We start from the raw sequence: 20,671 nt of genomic DNA, 5'->3' as shown, positions 1-20,671 counted from the left end.
CTTCCCCAGAACGAGACAAAGCACACACAGGAGGTGAATGAAAACATTTCCCCATCAGCTCTGTGGACCGTCTAGACCCCGCCGGCGTCCACCGGGTACGGCTCATGGAGGGACTCGGGCTCGACTCAGCTTTCCGACTCAGAAACAGAACAAAAAATCTGGACGAAAACCAGCAGCGTGTCGGCGGCTCAGAAGGCAGCACGGGCCACGGTTAGAATGCACGGCCTGGCGCACAGTGCCGACGGGCTCCCTGGGACGGGGGACGGTGTCCTCCCCTACGTGAAGCTTCACTAACGACACCCATGAAACCTGAAACTTGGCGGTCCTGCCAGAAGTTCAGATTCCTCCAAACTCCCACAGCATTGAACCCTGTGAATTCTCTATTCCTAGAACAGAAATGTCTTAAGCGGAAGGTCACGAAAGCAGCCATGACAAGGCTGTGTAATTCTCGGGCGCGGTGGAAGGAAACCGCACAGGGAGCGATCACAGTGAGGGTGGCGGCGCTCCTTCACTAGTCACCCGCACACCGAGCTCCGGCAACGGCTCCTTGCCGCCCCGAGTCCCCAGAAAGGCGCATTAACAGCAGAGGCTCTTCCCTTTGGCACCTGCCTCACCGGTCCCGAGGCACCTGCGTTTACCTGTCCCCGTCTCTCAAGCGCTTGAACTGCGTGCTCAGCAGGCACATGAGGGTGGGCCCCAGCCGGCTGCCTGGGACCAAGTCTTCCACCATGAGGGCAGGGAACAAGTCGATGTTGAGCGGGGACCCGTACAACCTGCAGAACAAACAAGTGAAACCTTGAACGTGCCCGAGAACGTGGCAGCAGAACAAAGAGGAAAAAGCCCTCGCTGTTCCGGATCACTCAGCACCTTTCACACCTTTTGTCAGCCAAGAAATTCGCGGTGACTTAAGCATCTGTATGTCATACTTCAGAAGCTTTCTGTACTGTTCACACACACACACACACACACACACATAAAACACATGCGCAATTTATTATAACTTTAGAAAAACCAACTTAATAGAGGAAAAACTAAACTCACGCCTTTTCTGTTCAGAAATAACCACACCGGACAGTGTAAGGTAGGTCCTCCGGTTTCCTTCCACGAACACAAAGGAAAGGGCTCCAGGAAGTAAGGCAGCCCCCGAAGGAATCGCCGTAACGCCGCGATTCGACTATTTGTGGAAGATCCTCGAGCCGCAAGCTACTGACGAAGCAGAACTCGACCACACGCCTGAGACGGCGAGGGTTCGATGCCCCAGGACGAGGACGCTCGTCCAGCTCTTGCCGCTCCGTAGTGAGGCCCGTGGGAGCCGAGCAGCCTGCACCCCATCGGGGACACCCCAGCAGCTCCCCACACGCACATGTCAGCTTGCCCTCAATGGGGACTCCGAGCCCGGAGCGCACCGCCCAGCTGAGGGGCCCCACGGCCCGCAGGGACAGAGGGAGGCCGCTGCGGCAGCACCGGTCCTTCTGGAAGGGAGGCTGAGTGGTCTCCACACCCACCGCTCAAGGAGACGGGAGCCACGCGGTGTGGTCCCCAGGGAGCCACCCGGAAGCCTGCCTAAGCCCCCGGAGCCCCAGCTCCGCCACCACCCCTCCCACGACCCCACTGCTGACACGGGCACGGCCCCTGCTTCAAGAAGGGACGGGGGACACAGCAGCAGGGCAGCGCCCCACTCTGACCAGGGCCTGCTCCCTCCCCTCCCCCGACCCTAAGGAAGGTCCCGCAGGCCCTTCTGCCCCTGAAGTGTCCGGCCCCCACCCCGGCCTCCAACCGCAGGCCCCTCCCCCACACGGCAGCCGACAGACAGCAAAGTGAACGAGCGACCGGGTGTCCGGTGAACAAGGAGGGTCTGTCTCTGGGTCCCCGGCACACACGGTCTCTGGGTCCCCGGCACCCACGGTCTCTGGGTCCCCGGCACACACGGGTGCGTCCCTCGCCCACCACGCACGCTGCGCCACAGCAGGAGCGCCTCTGGGCCGCGGAAGTGAGTCTGCGAAGGGGGGACGCACGGGGGGCGTCCGTGTCCGTCCGGACAAGAGCAAAGGAGGCCGTGCAAGCGCACGAACGACAGACCGTCCCTGTAAACGCTCGTCACGCGGCACGGAGACCCAGACCGTCCTGCACCCGTGGAGGGCAGGTCACATGCCCGCGGCCGGTGCTGTCTGCATCCGCGCCGGGACGCGCAGCCACAACTTACGTCACGCACAGGAAGCCGTCTTCTGCCGGAGGCACGCGGGAGCTACCAGAGAGCACCCTCCCTCCAGCGCCGAGGGCGTGAGAGCACGAGATCACGCGCGGCCAACAGCAGAGTCCGGAACACACGCGAGGGAGCCCTCGCGGGGAGCCTTCCCTGCCCTCGGCCGCGGACACACGGACACACCCAGGACCCGAGGGCCGATTTCACGAGTCCCCGGACGACGAGGGAGCGTGCGAGACTCTAACAAGCCGCGGTCTCCATTAAGGAAACGGAGACGACGAACGTGACGGAAGTCACCACCCGAAGGGCAGCGGTGACCTCAGAGAAAGGTCAGGGCTGAGCATGCAGAGAACTGCAAGTCGAAGGGGCTGTCCTGCCGGGGAGGCCGCGGAGAGGTTCCTGTTAGACGGCAGCCCGGATCCTCCTGCACGAAGGCCCCTAACCTCCCTGCTCCAGTGGTCCCCAGGGGCTGGCACGCCCTCGCGGTCCCACCACGGCAGCCCCCCATGGAAGCCCCCACGATCGCCGGAGGCCGCCCTGTGCGGGGTGAGCTCTGGGGCCCTCCGCCTGATGGGAGCGCAGGAGCCCCCCCAAAGCCCAACATACCCCAGCTGGGCCCTCGGGTTCCCCGCAGCTCCTACCCCTCCGCCGTCAGGCCCCGTTGGACAGACACATGGGACACCCACAGGGCGATGGCCACGGCCTCCTGCACTCGCACGGCCACCAGAGTCGGCCCCGCCCCGCTCCCCCGCCCCGGCTCCCCCTGACACGCGGCTGCACACACACACCCAAACACGAAGAACAATGACCACGCACGCTGGGACCCGCTCCTGCGGCACGCCGGACCTTCACACACGCGAGGCGCCCCGGCGCCCCTCAACCCACCGTCTCATGCGAGACGCCCCGGCGCCCCTCAACCCACCGTCTCAGCTTCTCCCGGATCTCAGGGCTTGTGATCTCGTTTTTCAGGTCCTCGAAGGTGTGCGCGGACGACAGGTTGCAGTAGACGCGGTACTCGTGGTAGGGTGGGATGCCGTGGTCCCGGCCACGCTGGATGTTGATGGCGGCCAGGTCCAGGGCCACCGTGTGCGCCATGGAGAAGAGCCGCTCGGTGAGCTCCGTGTTGAGCAGCTGGGAGGGCTTGCGCATCTTGCCGGCCGCCCCGAACAGGCCGCGCAGCAGCGGGTCGATGCCGCCCTCGCTCACGATGCGGAAGGGAGAGAAGAAAGCTTTGTGCAGAGGCACGTGGCCTTGCGCGATGGGCTCGAAGTTCTCGTCCAGCCGGTAGAGCACGGGGTTCACGAGCGTGTGGCCGAACCGGAAGGCGGCCGTGGCGAAGGCGTTGACGATGCCGGCGTTGACGCCCGGGTCGTAGCCGCGGTACTCGCCCAGCGCCTTCATGCCCACCTCGCCCAGCACCTTGGGCAGCCAGTGCCGGTAGGTGATGTGCTGCATCTGGGCACCCACGACCTTCCTCGCCTCATGGTAGATGGTGTCGCCGTCCCAGTGCGGGTTCAGGGCCAGCAGCTCCGTGGCCACGCGGTTGTGCTCGCGGAACCAGAGCGTGTGCAGGCTGGTGAGGCCCAGCTGCTCGTTGGCGCGGTGGTCCCCGGCCAGGAAGCAGGGGATGGGGCTCTCGTTCTCGTCCCGCATGCACTCCGTGGGCGGCCCGGCGGCAAAGGGCAGCAGCGGCTTCCCCGAGCGCTGCACCACCCCCTGCCGCAGCAGCCCCCGCTGGCTGGCCAGGTCCCGGATGGCGCGCGCCTCGTGCTCCGAGCTCCCGTACACGTTGGAGGCGTCGATGTAGGACGTGAGCTGGTTGATCTGCTCCCGCGGGTACACGGAGTTCATGAGCAGGGACGTCATGCCACTGCCGCACACGGGGCTGGAGCGCACGAAGAACATGCAGCGCGCCCCACTGCGCGCCCGCGGGTCGTCGGGCGGCACGGCCACCGGGAAGCACGGGGGGTCGTTGCTGCAGACGGAGCTGCAGTGCTGGCCGTCCGAGAAGCGGGCCTGGCTCAGGGCCACCACCGTGGAGTCCAAGTCGTGGTCCAGGAACTGGCCCCACTGCATGAGCATGTGTGTGAACTGCGGGTCGGGCGTGACGGTGTCCGTGCCGATTAGGGACGTGGACACCAGCCGGGGCATGGGCAGCGCGTGCCCGTGGTACAGGCGGCCGGGGTCGATGCCCCGGGGCGTGTTGAAGCCGTTCTCGTACACGGCCTTCAGCAAGCGCTCGAAGGCCGTCAGCGAGGCGCCCCACATGGGCCGCTGGAGGTTGTTGCACGTGCCGTCGTGCGTGCGGTACTTCTGGTGGAAGCACATGTCCGAGCAGTTGTTCACCCGCCGGTGCGCCGTGCAGCCCGACAGGTTGGCGATGAGGCTCAGATACTGGGGAGACACGAGGTCGTTGTAGTGGTAACCTGCGGGGGAGGGGGGCCGTTTACTCCCTGGACAGCGGACGGCACCCAGGACCGCAACCCAGGCCCCGCAGCCCTCCCCAACCCTGCCTGTCGGGCTGCAGAGCCGGGGGAGGGGACCCGTGCGTGGCGGGCAGGGGACAACCGGGTCCTTCAGCAGAGCCAGGGGTGCCGGCAGAAACAGCTGGAAGGACCTGACCTGCGTCCGGGCTGGCTCTGGGGGCTGCCCGAGAGCCCCGGACTCCCTCGGGGGTACACGTGTGCACACACGCACCACAGGCTGACCCGCAGGGCACACAGCCCAAGTACCCGCTCGCAGCCGATCCAGACGGCCTCTGTAAGGGAACAGAGCCTGTCCCGGCTTGCGAGGGCAGCGTCTGCACAACCCCCGCACCGAGCTGGAGGTGGGAGAGGGCGCCACCAGAAATGGGTGCCGGCGGGGTGCGCGAGAAGAGCCGCCCCCGGAAGAGCTGACACCCCATCAGCGGGCACCTCCTGGACACGGGGGAAGGCAGACGGCTCCACGCCCAGCTCAGGAAGGCCCAAACCCCAGGGCCCGGGGCTCACGCACACACCCCGTGGGAAGCCTTCTCCCTGTGCTGCTCCTCTCAGCACGTGGCCGCGGGCACCAGCCCAGGCTGGACGTAACGGGCCGCCCTGTGAGCCTGGACGTGCCTGCCGGGCTCCGAGAGCCAAGCCCCCTGAAGTGTCCCTGATGAGAAGCGCCCACACCACGCCTTCCTGCAAACCCGGCAGGCAGATCCACGTCACGGGCCGTTCACCAGGAGTCCTGCCGACCGCCCGACCGCCTCCGACCACACTCGTCCACCATGCTCTGCTTTAGAGATGAAACCCATCCCTGAATGCAGGCGAGTCTGACCAGTGAAAATGCGGACATGTGAGAGCAAGCGTGCCCCTGAGCATAGGGGAACCGGCGAGAAGCCTACTTCATGACAGAGAAACGCCAGGAGGACCGTGTGCAGGAGGCGGTTTTCTTCCAGGCTGAGTAGGACACGGGGGTTTGTGGAACCAGGACCCAGGTGTCCCTGGAGACCGAGGCCTCCTGTGCGCCTGCAGCTCCTAGAGGTGAGACAGTCGCTCCCCAGCCCCTAACCCCGTCCCCCACCAGCCTCCCCATGTCACTAAGTGTCACCTCTGGCCTGCCGGCCCCTCAGGCAGAAACCCAGTCAGCCACACGAGAATGTGTCACCTGCCCCCAAGGCACCTGGAATTCACTCCACTCACCGGCCTCCAAAGTGCCAACACGTTCCGCCCCGCTGGGCCACTCCATGGACACCCGCGAGCCTGGAGCCCTGGGCCACTCCACAGGCACCTGCCGCCCAAGATGCCCCCGGCGTCCCGGCCGCCTCCAGCCCTGCTGGTCCCTCCCAGCACACACGTCCAGGTTTCCTGTACCACGCCCCCCTTTGTGGCAGGGCCACCGACGACCTGATCCGGTGACCAGGTCACTTCTCTACAGGAAGCCCCGTGGCTCTCTCATCACACAGACCACAACAGGACCATCCTCTGGCCTCCAGAGCCTGCTGAGCCAACATCCGAGACTGGCCGGCACCTACACGTGCTACAGCCTCGCCAGGACCTGCTCTCCTGCGAACACCCCACTGTGGCGGCCCAGAGCCGGGCGCCTCTGCCGGGGCTCCGTGTCGGTTCAGTTTCTCTGGTCTGTCTAGGGCCCCGCGGTTCTCTGTGCAGAGCGGCGTGGGTGAGCGCACCGTCCTGCACGAGGAGGGGCTACAGACGGGCTCCGCCTCCGTAAGTGGCCGCACGAGGTCCACGGCCGCCTGCCGAAGCCACAGCAGCCGCACTCACCACGTGAGCCAGCCACGGGAGGGAGGCCACGGCACGGAAAGGAGCACCACAGAACCCCACGGGCCCTCCACACGCGGCCGAGCTGGGAGCACAGGGAGGCGCCACGGGGAAAAGGCCACATGTCCCACGTACCCGTCCCCACCCCCGGCCCGGAGGGTGGAAAGAGCCCAACAAAGGAAAGTGGAGAGAAGGGGTGGCCCTCGTGTTTCTCCCCAGGGAGCGCCTGTGAGGCCAGGCTGGCCCCTCTGTGAAGTGGAATCGTCTACGACGGCCCCGACGGAGGCCGGAGCCGTCAGGAAGAGGAGGAGGCACCAGGGTCTACGTGTCTACACACAAACACCAGGAAGCCCAGCCCCGAGCCAGGGCCGGATGGGGACAGGCGCGGGGACCTCCCTCCCTCCAAGCAGCAGAGACGGGCCCGTTTCCACATCCTCACGCCACACACTCGCACGCAAGTCCGCTCGGTTCTTGAAAGACATTTCCATCCTGACGGGCAAGACGGGCTCCCTGAAGTCGAGCCGAAAAAGCCCGTGGAGACTGCGGAGTGTGACCCCCGGGGGCCACGGCACACACGCGCTCCCGGAGAGCTTTAGACAAACACTCGCCCTGAGGGACCGCTTCCACACAGCAGACACCGGACTCTGGTGCCTGTGCGAGCGCTGCTCCCGGGGGCTCGGCGCGGCACAGGCTGCGGGCGGGTGTCGGGCTCCCACCGTCCACACAACCCCGGGGCGGCCTCCCCCGCCACCTCTCAGTCACCCGGACCCCACAAACCTCCTTCCCAACAGCCCGCCGCCCTGCGTCCCGGGCGCACAGCCTCGCGGACTAGCGGCCCCCCTGCCAGGTCGCAGGGGCCCCACGGGTCCGGCCCCGGTCAGGGCAGTGCACGCGGTCAGCTGGACGCGGCTTCGCAGGGCATGTGAGGCGGCTGCTATGGGACCCAGCGTGGCCCGAACCTGTGCAACCGTGTGCTCACTCAGACACGGGGAGGCGGGACGGCGCCCAGGGAGGCCCCAGCGTGGTGAGGCCCTGCTCTCGCGGGGGGCGAGGGGGGACTGACTTGTTCCGTTCAGGTCGACCATCAGGCCGTGCCGCACGTGCTCCTGAATCAGCTGCAGGGTCCGCTCGAATATCTCTCCGGCGCGCGCCTGCCCCACGGTGTAGGGGTCCCTCGGGTACCGGAACAAGGCCAGCAGGTCGTTGGGAGAGCGAGGACGGCTGGCAGGGTGCGGGAGCAGACAGGGAAGAACAGAACCAGCTTTGAGGACAAAACGACTCTCGTCCAAAAATGTAATTACTGCCACCAAATATGTCTGTAGCTACTTTTGTAGAGACGTAATGTCGCGTACCTGACTCATCCCACGCGGAAGGCAGCAAGCACAAACAGAAAGAAAGACACTAAAAACAAATCATTGAGTCAGAGGGAGGACGAGCGTCCCGTCTCACTGCGCTCCGGGTCACCGCCGTGAACAGACCGCCGCGGCCTGGGACTCTGCTCCTGCCGATCGTGCGTTAACGAGCCGACAGAACGAGCTGTTCCCTAAAGCGTCTCACCTACGAATCCTGGTTTCGCTTCTACTCAGAAAGGATGCGTCTTTCTGCTGTCTGAACCCCACAAGACTTAATGCCCACGTTATGATTTTTAAATCAAAAGGCTTTCCCTCGGATGAAACAGGCCACAGCTCTGTTCTGCCCCTGAGGCTGAAGGCGCGGAGGTCTACGCCCGTCTCCGACCCCACGGTACCTGTCAAACAGGTGTGTGCGCGTCGAGTTGATGGCTCTGTCCACGGTCGCAATCGCTTCCACAATCGATGTGGCCACAAATGGGTCCCCGTTTCGACTGACATCAGGAACTGGGAAAACACGAAATCGTGCGTTACCCACAAAATGCCACGCTATGTTACGCACGCAGCGGTGTCTGGACGCTGCATCGTGTGGGCACGGTCTCCCCCAAGGGTTCGGTCTCTCATACAGAAGCTCAAATGACACGAGAAGCTGTTTTCAAGGAGTACGGAAATTACAGACCTCGGTGTCTGAAATCACGTGATACCCCGGAAGAACACGGGAAAAGTGCTCCCAGCGTGAAACTCGGATGTTCTAGCAAAGCACGGCCACCCAGGGAGGGCGGGCAGCCTCTCCGCTTCTGGTGGATTCTGCTCTTCCCACCAACAGCCAGACCCTCGACGGCCGCCTGCGCCTCCAGCTGCACCCCCCCCCCCCGCCAAACACTCTGCTCCCTGCATTTTCCCGTCTCCTCTGGACGGGCCCGTCACAGCCATGGGGGAACCATTACCCACACACGCAAGTGCACACACACACACGCACACGGCTTAGCCGGCAACCCTCTGAAGCTGTTTTGGATGTTCTTTTTTTTTCCTTTTTTTTTTTTCCTGATTGTATTTATTATCTGGGAGACACAGCACATGCAGGAGGAGGGGCAGAGGCAGAGGGAGAAGCAGACCCCGATGCTGGGCTCGATCCTGGACCGGGACCTGGATTCGGGACCATGACCTGAGCTGAAGGCAGAGGCGTGACCCACGGGCCCCCCGGCGCCCTGTTCCTCACCTTCTACTACCCTCTTCTCATTTCTTCTCCCCGAATACCAGAGTTCGCTAAACTGAAGTAACGCCAACCCAACCCGCCTTCTACCTGTCCACGGACACAGCCGGTGCCACGTCACCAAGGACGTGTGGCTCGGAAAAGGGTCCTTTCTTCCCTCAACCTGGTCAGCCTTTCCACAGAAGGACACAGCTGAAAATAACCTGAGCGGGAAGGCGCCGCCAGACTCCCCGCTCGGCCCCTGACGGTGCCCGACGCCCAGCCCCGCCCACGGAGGGGGGCAGCCCCGCGGCTCTGGTGCAGCTGCCCCTGCGCACTCCGCAAATCGGCCCGGTCACTGCTGTCCGCGGTCGCTTCAGACGTTGGAAGTGTGGCCCGACAGCCTTTCCCCAGGCACAACCCCCACCTCAGTGAAGCTCAAACAGAGACAAATGTTCTCATTTTTGGAACCTAATATTTTTATCCAAGTGGTCGACAAATGACTAATTTTATACCATTTTATGACTCTAACATTACGTTATTACAGGTGACCTGCATTTGTCGTTGTCCAAACAACAATCACAAAAATAACTTGAAAATATTTACCTACCTTTAAAAAAAAATAAAGGAAATTGACCAAAATGTTAACAGCAGTTATTTCTTGGAAGCGGGATCGTGAATAAGAGATTATTTTTACTCTCATATATAACTAATTTACATCAAAGTAACATTATTTTTAGGGATCAAAATTTGCCATTAAAAGAACAAAAAAAAATCTTAGAATTCAGCAACTGAACGTTACATCCATCTCACACACCATACGTGATGACAAAAGAACATCCACCCTCCCCCCACCAAAAAAAAAACAAAGCAGGCTCCCGGTTCCTCTGTACCGCTCACATCTGGTAAACACCTACAGGCTTCGGGCACGGGGTGCTGGGCACACACACCGAGGGGCCCCGTTCCCACCCGGGGCACTCACAGGCCCATGGAGGCAGCAGGCAGGTGAGCCGTGCCGGGAAAGGCAGAGACACAGACTCGAGTGAAGGGACGGCCAGACGACGGAGGCGGGCAGGGGCAGACAGAGGCCGGCCCAGCGCGGCTGTCAGGGGCCGGGGTTAGGCGCTGTCCCCATTCTGGGAAGACGCGCGGCCGCACCCACAGCGACAGGAGGCAGGGCGACGGGGCACCGGCCGCTCAAACAGCAGCGGCACATGCGTTCCTGCCAGACGGGGACATAAATTACCCACGTCGGAGCCCAGTGGTCCGGACGGCGGCCACGCCAGCCACAACGTGCCGCCCGGGGCAGCCGGGTCACAGGCACGTGACCACAGCGGCCGCAGCAGCGAGAAGGGGCGGCAGCCAGTGTGCGCCGTGGCGGCCCCCAACAGGCCGCGCGGCCCTCCGGTCATCAGGCCGCGAGCCTGCAAGCACCGGGCCGAGCGCCCTCCTGCCTCATGCCGGGGACGGTGGCGCCGTCATGGGACTCACCGCTCACGCTGAGCACCATGCTGACCGACGCCTGCCCGATGGTGTTCCGGGCCACGCACTCATAGCGGCCTGCGTCCGCCGTCCCGACGTCGTGGATGGTCAGGAACCCTTCGGGGCTGATGTGAAACTTCCCGCTTTCCGTTACCTGAACCCCGTCCTGGAGCAGAACAGAAAGATACGAAGAATGAGTGCGAGAGGCAGAAGCGGTTTTTCTTGCAGGTGGAGGTCCACTGTCGGGCCCTCACTGGGGGAGACAAGGTGCACAGGGTATGCTCAGCTCTATCCAAACCTGCAGAGAAAGAGATTTAGTCCGATTTGCTGAGAGGAACTTTTCTTAAGCTCTTGTGAAAGATCCAGAAAACACTAAGGCAGGGATGGGGTCCCTTGGAGTCTACAGGATCGGGGCTTGGGGGCCCGGAAAGAAACCCACCGTGGGACGCATACGACCATGGGGAAAGCACAGCGTGTGGGCGCCCACTGACAGAGAAGGGCCCTGGGCAAGGTCTTCTGCGAGACAAGATACCCGAGCCGCACCCAAAAAGGCAGGCGTCAGGCCCGGCCAAGGAAAGGTAAGAACAAGCCCAAGGGACAGGGCGGCCACCTGTGGTCCCAGCAGAGAGCGGAGACAGCTGGCAGGAAACAGGGGCAGGTAGGGGAGGGCCAGGCTGTCCCCCAGAGCTCGAACCTCCCTGTGAGGGTCCCCTGCCTGTGGCCACCCTGTCCTCCAGGGATATGCCCCATTGAAGCCCTCATTCATAACGGCCAAAGGCTGGGATCCAATTCCGCGCTGCTCTTCTCAAACACAGCCCTGAAGTGGAGGAACAGCGCCTCCTTCTCTGCTGACGATGGGGCCACAGCCCTAGTGGCAGGGTTTTCTCTGCTGCGTCACTGGGAAGAGCGCGGAAAGAGCATGTGGGACCGCTTCCCTCTGGTTTGGCTCCTGAGGGTCCCACAGCAGCCGGTAACTCAGGCCAGGGTGGGAGGTTCCCTCTGCGTGGGGAGCTGCGGGCTGGGGGCAGCCGCCACACCCGGGCCCGGCGACCGCCGGTGGTACCTTGTTCCAGGTGATGGCGGGCTCGGGCTCGCCCTGGGAGCTGCAGGGCAGCTGCACGCTGGCGCCCACTTCCACCGTCATGTCACTCGGAATGCTGGCGAAGACCGGCGTGACTGCAAGGCAAGGGACACCCAGCTGACAAGGTACAGAAGTCGGGACACCCACCGGTCATCCAGAAAGCTTCCTCGGAGCACCGGCCCCTTGTCCTCAGCCAGAGTAGGCCCAGGGCACTCGCGGCTGGCGTCCAGCCCTCCCTCAGCCTCCTAACTCATCTGCACAAGCACAGGGGCCAGAGCAAAGGCGAGAGCGTGTGCCGGCAGCCGCCCCCCCGCGAGGAGCTGTGCTGGGGGAACAGACGCGAGCCCCCACCAGCTCCCGCCATAGTGGGCCGTGCAGGCGGCCGCGGGCCCGTCTCCCCGGCCAGCGGCTCTGCACAGAGCAGCCCGTCCGCCAGGGCTGGGGAGGCCGGCGCCGCATACCTCTCGGCTGCACGGTGAGCTGGGCCACGGCCCTCTGAGAGCCGATGATGTTGACGGCCTGGCACTCGTACTGGCCCTGATCGTGCAGCGCGACGGCCGAGATCCGGAGCGTCCCCGACGAGAGCACGAGGTGCCGCCGGTCCACCGACAGCGGGCTCCCTGCAAGGCACGGGCACGCGCGGCGACCCGGACACCACGTGCGGGGTCAGAGCGGGACTTGGGAAGGCTGGGTCGAGCAGAGCTTCCCTGGAGCACACGATGGTGGGAGACTGGTCTCTGCTCACGGCAAACGGGACGGTGGGATAGACTGGTCTCTGCTCCAGTCACGCTGGCAGGCGACATTCCACACAACCGGGTGTGGCCGGGTCAGGGGCAGACGGAGCCCCCAGCTCTGAGAAACTCCCCAGAAGCGGGAGGAGCACATGAGAAATGCAGGGGCGAGGCCACGGGCTGGGAAGGGCTGGGGGAGGGCCCCTGGGGAGGGGGAGGGGAGCAGTTACTCAACAGCACAGGACACCCCAGCGAGGAGCCAGCGCGGGGCCCTCTCCTGCCCGGGCACGCGGGGGTCCCAGTGCCGGCTGCCCACACGGCCTGCCCTGCGCTTGTTAGGGGACGAAGGCAGGTACTGCCCCCGGCTTCAGGCAGGGCCCCTCGTCAAGACCTCAAGGTCGATTCCAGGACAGAGCCCGAGGCCACCTCCCCTTCTCTCCACTCGCACTTCCCAGCCAGGCCACCAGCACCCTGGGGGACGTCTGTCTTCATCGAGTCATCTGGCCAGGGGCTCGCCAGCTGGAGCGGGATAGGGGACGGGGGGCGTCACCCCCAAAGGGTTAACGTGACCAGCCGCCGACCTCGGATGGAGAGGGCGAGACAGGGCCAGGGAAGCTCAGAAGCACCGAGCTCCAAACATAGGCTGGGACAGTTTCCAGAAAGTTCTATCCTACCTGCCAAGAAATCTCATCAGGACGCTACCTAAAGCCAAGACACGGGCCGCCTGCAGGCAGAAGGCCGCCCGCACCCTCGGGAAGGACAGTTTCTCCGCATGTCCTGCGCCACAGCCACGGGCCAGGCCTGCGGCCGGCCCCACCCTGGCGCCCAGGGGCTGGGCCTGGGCCTGGGCGGACTCGCCTCCCGAGTGTGGAGCCCGCCCCGGCCGGCGTCAGGCCGGCTCTCACCTCCTTTCGTCCACGCGATGACCGGCTGTGGGTAGCCCTTGGCCTCACACTGGAAGTCGACGGTCTGACCCTCGATTACGGCCCTGTCTGCAGGGGTCACGGTGAACTGGGGAAGGGCTTCCGGGAGGAAAGAACATCAGAAACGAGATTTTAAATCGGTTCTGGACGAAAATGCCACAAGCCAGCGTCCGCATCGGCGCTCCCTGTAAGGGCCGCAGCATAAAAAGCCGATGGCCACGGGCCGCACCGCAGGGGACGGTCTGCGGCAGGGGGACGCCAGCCGGGGAAGGGCCTGACAGCAGGATGTCCAGCAGCAGTTTCCCCGACACGCTGGGTGGCCTCTGCTAAGTCCATGCAGCCGCGGGCCACACCGCACCGAGGGTGTGCGGGATGCCCTGCTTCTGCTTCTGCTGTTAGCGCACCCCAAGGTCCCTCTGGCTGTGGGACCTCAGTCAGACCTGAAAGCGGTCCCACGTCACGTAACACAGCTGTGTGGGGACAGGAGCTGCTCCGTGACTCCAGGGCCCCAAAACCAGACCGATTCCGTCTGTACAGAAGGAACGACCAGGAGACAGGACCGCACGGTCACGTGTGCGGAGGGCGAGCCAGTGTCACACACGCCGTGACACGGCCTCACCGCCAGAGAGCAGGGGGAGCCCTGGCCATCGGCAGTCGGCACTTGCTCGTCTCGGAGCCTCCACACCAGAGCGGCCCCACTTTGCAATTTGTTTCTAAACTAAGAAACTCACTGTCGAGCTGGGACATGTGGACGCACACAGCCCAGGTCTTCACGCCACGGCGCTCTCAGCCCTGCACCCAACGCTGGTGTGCAGGAAGCCGCGGGAGGAAGGCCGAGTTCACCGACGTGAGGCACACACAGGTGCACCCACACAACGCACACATTCCCGCGACCGCCACCCGTGTCCGCACGCCGGGAGCCCTCGGCACCACGGACCACACAGCCCGAAATAAACACGGCCCGACACACGGCCTCTGAAGCTGCCACGCAGGAAACCGGGTCAGAGAAGCAGCGGGGGGGGCTGGCGGGTGAGGTGCGGACAGTTGCGGGCAGAGGATGGGGAGGGCGGGCGGGGCGGGGCCTCCACAGGCAGGACCCCTGGGCGGGGCGGGGGGGGTTCTGCAGGGAGGGCTGCTGGGGCAGGGTCTCTGCTGGGGCAGGGTCTCTGCTGGGGCAGGGGCTCTGCTGGGGCAGGGGCTCTGCTGGGGCAGGGTCTCTGCTGGGGCAGGGTCTCTGCTGGGGCAGGGGCTCTGCTGGGGCAGGGGCTCTGCTGGGGCAGGGGCTCTGCTGGGGCAGGGTCTCTGCTGGGGCAGGGGCTCTGCTGGGGCAGGGGCCCGCGGTCAGCGCGCGCACGCAGGGGCGCCCTGACCCACCCTGGACGATGATCAGCGCGGCGGCGTGGATGCTCCCTGCGCTGTTGGACGCGAAGCAGGTGTACTCGCCGCTGTCGGCCTGCAGGACGTTCTGTATGTAGAGGCCGCCCGACGGGGTGATGCTCACGCGAGGGTCCTCGGGCAGGGGCGTGCGGTCCCCTTTGGTCCAGGTGACCTGTGGCGGAGGGTGGCCCGTGGCGCTGCACTCCAGGGTGACGCTCTCCCCGACCAGCACCTCCGTGTTCTGTGGCTGGATTACAAAAGCGGGTCGAGCTGTCACAACGAAACACAAGTCATGCGTTAATTTCCTCCGGTCGGCACCGGCTCCGTCTCCTCCCTCTGCCTGCGGGCCTCGAAGTGGGCGAAGCGAACACGGCTTAACCGGACACGCCGTCGGCTCTCCCGCGTCAGGGGGTGGGGGCAAGCGCGCGGCCGGGCCAGCGCCTCCCAGCCGGTCCCCGTCGCCCCCGGCACGGGCCCGAGCCCCAGGGGCCCCACTTCTGTGGGCGCTGGACACGGGGTCGGTGGTCACACCCGCTAGGTGCTCCTCCTCACGGCCAACACACTCCGTCCAGACTCGGAACTCGCAACGACAACCCCTTTCCCTCGCAAACACAAAACTGCACCTTCAACCCACACTTTACAGTACTTTTCAGCTGTGAGTCCAGAAAAATCCACGCCCTTCCAGTGCGTTTGCTGGGGGGCGTCCGTGCAGAACAGAACTCACTCGCTGGTGTCCACGGCTGTAGACCCCCCGCTCCCCCGGGGGCCGGAATGACCACGTGCGTCAAGACCAGCAAGACCCTTGCACCACAGCACCCAGAAGCTACTCTGCTGGGAGCTTACCAACGTGGAAAGTAGCAAAAAGGGAAGTTTCTAGAACGTTTCTGGCTGACACCCTTCTCCCCGATTCTGGAATCCAGAAATGCTCCCCAAACAGAACACTTTTCTCATCACTAATCTGGAACACCTGGCCTGGCCCGCGGCGCCGGCAGCCTCCACAACCACTGAGGCAGCTCGCGGTGGGGCCACACTGACTACAGGGTGACGCCCGGACCCCACGGCAGCGCTCCGCCGCTCGGTCCAGCCTGCACCACGCGCCCCTGCGGAAACGCCCCAGATCCCTGATTTGCAGAGACGGCCCGAGGAGCTCTGGGTAAGGGACGCGGACCTATAACAGCAAGAGGGACGCGGACCTATAACAGCAAGGACTCGGTGGAGGCCCCGGGACTCCCGCTGCAGAACCAGGTACACAGGCCGCGCTTCCACAGGTAACGCGGGGCTGAGGGGCAAGCGTGAGAGGAGCCGGCGCCGCGAAGGTGGTAAGGCAGGGACGAAGGGGGCGCCGGCGGCACCCGGGGTTGCGGGGAGCGAGGCAGGAATCCCGCGGAGAGGGGAGAGGCAGGGAAGACCCGTTCCTGCGGCGTTCGTGCCGGCAAACGTTGAGGCTCCGGGACCCGGGACCCCGTGACTAAGGCACGGCGGAGGACAGGAAACGCAGACACAATCCTCACGTTAGCGTTTCTGGCGCGGCAGGCGAGGCAGCGGGACGCCGTTCGCAGGGACAAGAACCCCAGCGTCAGAGCCCACCAGGAGGGCACGTGCTCCAGCCGACACGTGCAAAGTGCGTGACGCGAGGCCCGCCCACGTGCCGTCACCCGCGGACCCCCAGGCCCCCCGCAGGAACAGGCAGCCAAAATCAGTAGGAGACGTGATCTCGCTCCGGGCTGTGTCACCTGAGAGCCGGTCCTCGCGTGGCGAAGTGGCCTGCCTCCTGCTCCCCGGGGCGGAAAGGTCATGGCCCCAGCGGGACAGCAGAGACGCAGTTAGACAAGACGGGACTCAGAAGCGGGAGGATGTTAGGAGAATGTTCCGCGCACTGAACAGACGGACTGCGCTGGAGACCACGGAAGGCGAGAACTTGGACGCGGATCACCCACGAAGGCGGGTGAGACGCTGTGGGCCAAGCAGCGACACGGAGGGCACCGCGGGACTTCCAAACTGGCAGCGGGCAACGGAAAAGGGTGACAGCGATCCCAGAGGAAGGCTCGGCACTCGGAAACGCACGAACAGTCCCAAGAAAGCGGCAGGACGTGCGCCCTACGCACACCACTCACGCAACACACGCGAGTGGGCCCCTTTAAGGAAATGTCACGGTGTGGGTTTTTATTCAAAAAGCAGAGCACAGCTTGAGGGTCACCTAGGACCAAGCTTGCAAGGCTGCAGCGGAGGGCACCTGGCTGTGGACTGAGCACAGCCCTGTCCCACCACACCGCACCCGCACCCCGAGCCGGCCGGGCGCGGCAAGGGAGAACTGTTCTGCAGCAGCCTGTGCGCCTTCCTCTGCACGTACCTGGAGACCCAAAGTACCGGAGGGTGACCTCCTGCGTCTTCACCTGCCCGGCCACGTTCTTGGCCATGCACTGGTAAATCCCCTGGTCCGTCTCCTGCGTGTTCTGGATCATCAGGGTCCCGTCGTCCAGCAAGTTGAGGCGGGAATCTGTCTTCATGCTCAGCTCATTACTACAAAGACAGACGTCTGGTTCTCAGGTACTCGTGCGTGAAGCACGGGACAGCTGATCCGTGACATAGGACGGGCCCCTGGGGCTGCGGGACACCAGGAAACTGTCCTACATCACAGGGTCCTGCTTATTCACTGCTTCTAGGAAAGGGACTGACCCACCACATCTCTAATTCATCGACTTGATTATTCACGTGTTCAGCCTGTAAGATTTTAAAGTTACAGAGCAATCCTCTTTCCACAGGTGAAAAAGGAACATAGCGGGAAAAAGTCAAGGAAACACTTTCCTTGGTTTCTGGCAAATTCATTCAAGATAATGGGGCAGCCCGCGGGTAGGCTGACGGCAGGTGAGACACCCACAGAGGCGAGCAGGCAGAGGGAAACCCCGGCAGCAGGCTTCGGGCCTGGCGCTTCGGGGTTCTCCCTCTGCCACATTTGGCTGTAACATCTTAACTTCTGCTATCAACGTGTTTATTTAGTTAAACAGATGTAAAGGCTCAGCCAAATCAATGTTTTCCTGCCTTTTAAGTACACACTTATTCCTCGTATTAACTTGGATTTTAACTCCCAGCGAGCAGAGTCATCCAAAGTTAACAGGTGACCTGAAGGCTGGGACAGCATCGGTCACACCCCCATGCGGCGCTGGGCCCAGGTCATGGCCCCAAACCCAGGCAGGAAGGCGTCTTCACCTCCTGCGCCGACGGCTCGATGCTAAGCTCCCTGAACCTCTCTCTGTGAACGCCTGCGGGACTCGGCCGCCCGGCGCCGGGCAGGAGGATGGATGGCGGTGTCCGGTCTGGTCCCGTCCCCAGAGCGTCGTCCTCGCTCAGTCAAGACAGGACACACAGAGCCGAGATCTACCGACCAGCGAGGGCCTGTCCATGTCCCCACAAGGACGGGAAAAGGAGCCTCGACAAGGTGCTTTCGTGTTAAGTCGGTTCTCACCATATGCCTGGAAGTGGCCTCATTAACAAGGGGCCCTCGGTGGGCTGACCCCTGGAATGCCCCCTCCTACAGCTCTGCCCCCACACCCCCAAAATGCCTGTGCGCGGCAGGAGACCCCTATTTCCTCAGGCCAATCAGATGCCCAAGGAGCTGAGTACGTAAGTGTCCGCTCGATGGGCGTCCCTGAAGGCACTGACCCAGCAGGAAGGCCCTTCCTTAGCCAGGAGGAAGGGTCCGAGGGTTCCAACAGCAGAGCCCCAGGGACCGGACGCACCGTTTCCGGCCAAAGAACGTGAGCGGGTCAAGAACCAAGGTCACCCCACTCCTCACCCACGGCAGGAGGAGGAGCCACGTGCCCCCACCCCCAGCAGAAAAGTCTCTCCTTTAGACCTTCTCCTCCGTGGCAGAGGACGAAAGATCCAAGGGCCGTCCACAGGTGTCGGGGTGGGGCCGCGCTTGGCGGAGCCCACGGGACGTCTGGGGGTACAGTGCACCCCCGAGGCAGCACGGCCAGCACCTGACTTACTTGTTTCGAAGCCAGATGATCTCGGGCTTGGGGTTGCCTTCTGCTCTGCATGTGAAGAACACGGTGTTCCCCGAGGTGACGTCTGCGTCTTGGGGCTCTGATGTGATCCGGGGCCTCTCTGTGCCAAGAAGGAAATGGAGATCTCTGGGTCTTAACCATCCCGTAAAAGCAAACAAGAACCCAAACCAAATCCCTCACGTTCGGGAGAAAATCCCAAGCGAACCATCTATCCCAGCCACAAATGCTCCCACAAGGAGGACAGACAGGTTCTCTGCAGAGATGGGCTGAGGCCTTAGCCAGCACGTCCTGACCCTCAGATGTGCTGCGAAGAGCCTGGGTGACGACGGGCCCCGGCAAGGCCCCGCGGATGTTCACCCTCCCGGAGAGCAAGGGACCTGTGTGCGCGGCGCGCTCCGCGGAAGTTTTCAGTAAGACGAAGATAATGCTTTTGAGCTACAGCAGCCCCAAGAGCAGGAAACTCTCCCACGCAGGGCACGGCAGCGGAGCTTTGTCCTTTGTCCCGCAGCTGTGTCCCCCTCCCACGGCCCAGGCCGGCGGGGATGCCCGCTCCTCCAGTCTGCTAACTGGCGGCTGCTCCGCGTCCTCTGTCTCTGCGACCACAGGGTTGGGGAGGCAGACAGAGCACCCAGTGCGGCCGAGCCCGGCCCTGACGCCCTGATGGGTCGAGTCAGAGCCGGCTGGTGGTGGGAGCCAGGACGGCTTGTGCTCCAGACGAGGGAGCGGACGCCTGACGAGGATGCCAGGGCTGGCCCTGGGGACTCTGCCGGGTGGGGCAGGCTTGACTCCAGGGGAAGCGGAGTACCCGGGCTTGTCCCCGAGGTGCCCACAGCCCAGTACCCCTGCTCATATGCACTGGAGGCCTGTGGGGCGGGGGCGTGGGGGGCAGGAGAGACAGCAAGCGCCAGGAGCCGGAAGATGACAGTCGCTCCGATGGTCACACAGACCGTGGCTTTACCCAGGAGCGTCCTGGTCGGGTCCCACCGAGACGCCATCTGGGGACACCGACACGGAAGACAGGCGGGGCCGCATGCCGGCGCTGGGCTGGGGCGCCTCCCTCCGTCCGGCTCACTCACCACAGTCCAGCTCCTCGGGGGTGACGGTGGCCACCGAACGGCCCTGCACGCGCCGCGGGTGCTCACAGGTGGCGGCTGCCTGCGCGTGCCCCGACTGGGCGTAGGTTCTTAGCAGGTCCGCCAGCCACAGGATCGCACAGTCGCAGCGCAGCGCGTTCGAGTCCAGCCGCCTGGCGGGAGGAACACCGTGGGACGTGGGGTCTGGGCCACCGTGCACGGGCCGGGCCCACAAGCCGCCTGGGCGGCCGCGCACAGGACAGGAGGCAGCGTCCAGCCGGAGGCCGCGTCCATCCACGGAGGCAGAGTGGGAAGGGGACCCACTTCGGCTCCCCATGCAGGGGCCCCGTGGCTGCCCACAGCGCCGTTTCCAGCGCAGCCGCCGCCGGCTTTATCCAGAAGGAGTCGTGAGAGCCGCAACGCGGTCTTACTTCACTGATCTCCGCGCCGGACCTGCACTGCCGGACGCCGAGCTCGCCGCATACCCCCGGGGACGGCAGAGCAGCCCGAGGCCCCGGGGCAAAGCGCAGGGCGGCGTCCGGTAACCGGCCCTCAGGCTCCTCTACTCCTGTGAAGTGACTGCCTGGCCCAAGAGGCCGCGTCTTCAGAGGCCTCGAGAAACTGGGAGCCCGCGCGCCTCACGTCTAGCTGTGGGAACGCTGAACGCGGGAGCAGGACCGAGTCCTTCGCGGGGGACCTTCCTCCCACCACTGAAACCGCAACACGGGACTGAAGATTAATCTGAAGGAGCATCTGGGGGCGCCGTCGTTAAGCCTCTGCCTTCAGCTCAGGTCACGATCCCGGGGTCCTGACTGAGCCCCACATGGGCCCCCCGCTCGGCAGGAAGCCCGCTTCCCCCTCTCCCACTCCCCCTGCTGGTGCTCCCTCTCTCACTGTGTCTCTCTCTGTCAAATAAATCAATAAATAATAAACAAATTAATCTGAAGAATTTCAAATTGATTTTAGAAATGTCTCGCTTGCCTATGAAAGGGTCGATCTGCTG

At 64.0% G+C, this 20,671-nt stretch overlaps 1 protein-coding gene across 4 annotated transcripts in view; it reads right to left on the bottom strand.

The window, feature by feature from the left end:
• The window catches only part of PXDN (peroxidasin), a 68,223-nt gene that overhangs the window by 8,585 nt on the left and 38,967 nt on the right, over positions 1-20,671 (bottom strand). For 2 of the 4 annotated variants that reach the window (XM_032353465.1, XM_032353466.1), the window contains 12 exons: positions 19,672-19,841; positions 18,578-18,695; positions 16,939-17,108; positions 14,586-14,858; positions 13,194-13,310; positions 12,019-12,177; positions 11,540-11,652; positions 10,486-10,642; positions 8,201-8,309; positions 7,517-7,674; positions 3,126-4,629; positions 639-773 (listed from right to left, as the gene is read on the bottom strand). In XM_032353465.1, the coding sequence (XP_032209356.1) occupies positions 639-773; positions 3,126-4,629; positions 7,517-7,674; positions 8,201-8,309; positions 10,486-10,642; positions 11,540-11,652; positions 12,019-12,177; positions 13,194-13,310; positions 14,586-14,858; positions 16,939-17,108; positions 18,578-18,695; positions 19,672-19,841 (3,183 nt within the window). Of the gene's footprint in view, positions 1-638; positions 774-2,430; positions 3,085-3,121; positions 4,630-7,516; positions 7,675-8,200; positions 8,310-10,485; positions 10,643-11,539; positions 11,653-12,018; positions 12,178-13,193; positions 13,311-14,585; positions 14,859-16,938; positions 17,109-17,795; positions 17,975-18,577; positions 18,696-19,671; positions 19,842-20,671 lie in introns of those variants that run through there. The other 2 variants (XM_032353467.1, XM_032353468.1) reach the window with 2 other exon arrangements.

Source organism: Mustela erminea, chromosome 7 (assembly GCF_009829155.1).
Source record: "Mustela erminea isolate mMusErm1 chromosome 7, mMusErm1.Pri, whole genome shotgun sequence".
Taxonomy (NCBI): Eukaryota; Metazoa; Chordata; class Mammalia; order Carnivora; family Mustelidae; genus Mustela; species Mustela erminea.
The sequence above is the reverse complement of the archived record's forward strand: the minus strand, read 5'-3'. Positions and strand labels throughout refer to the sequence as shown.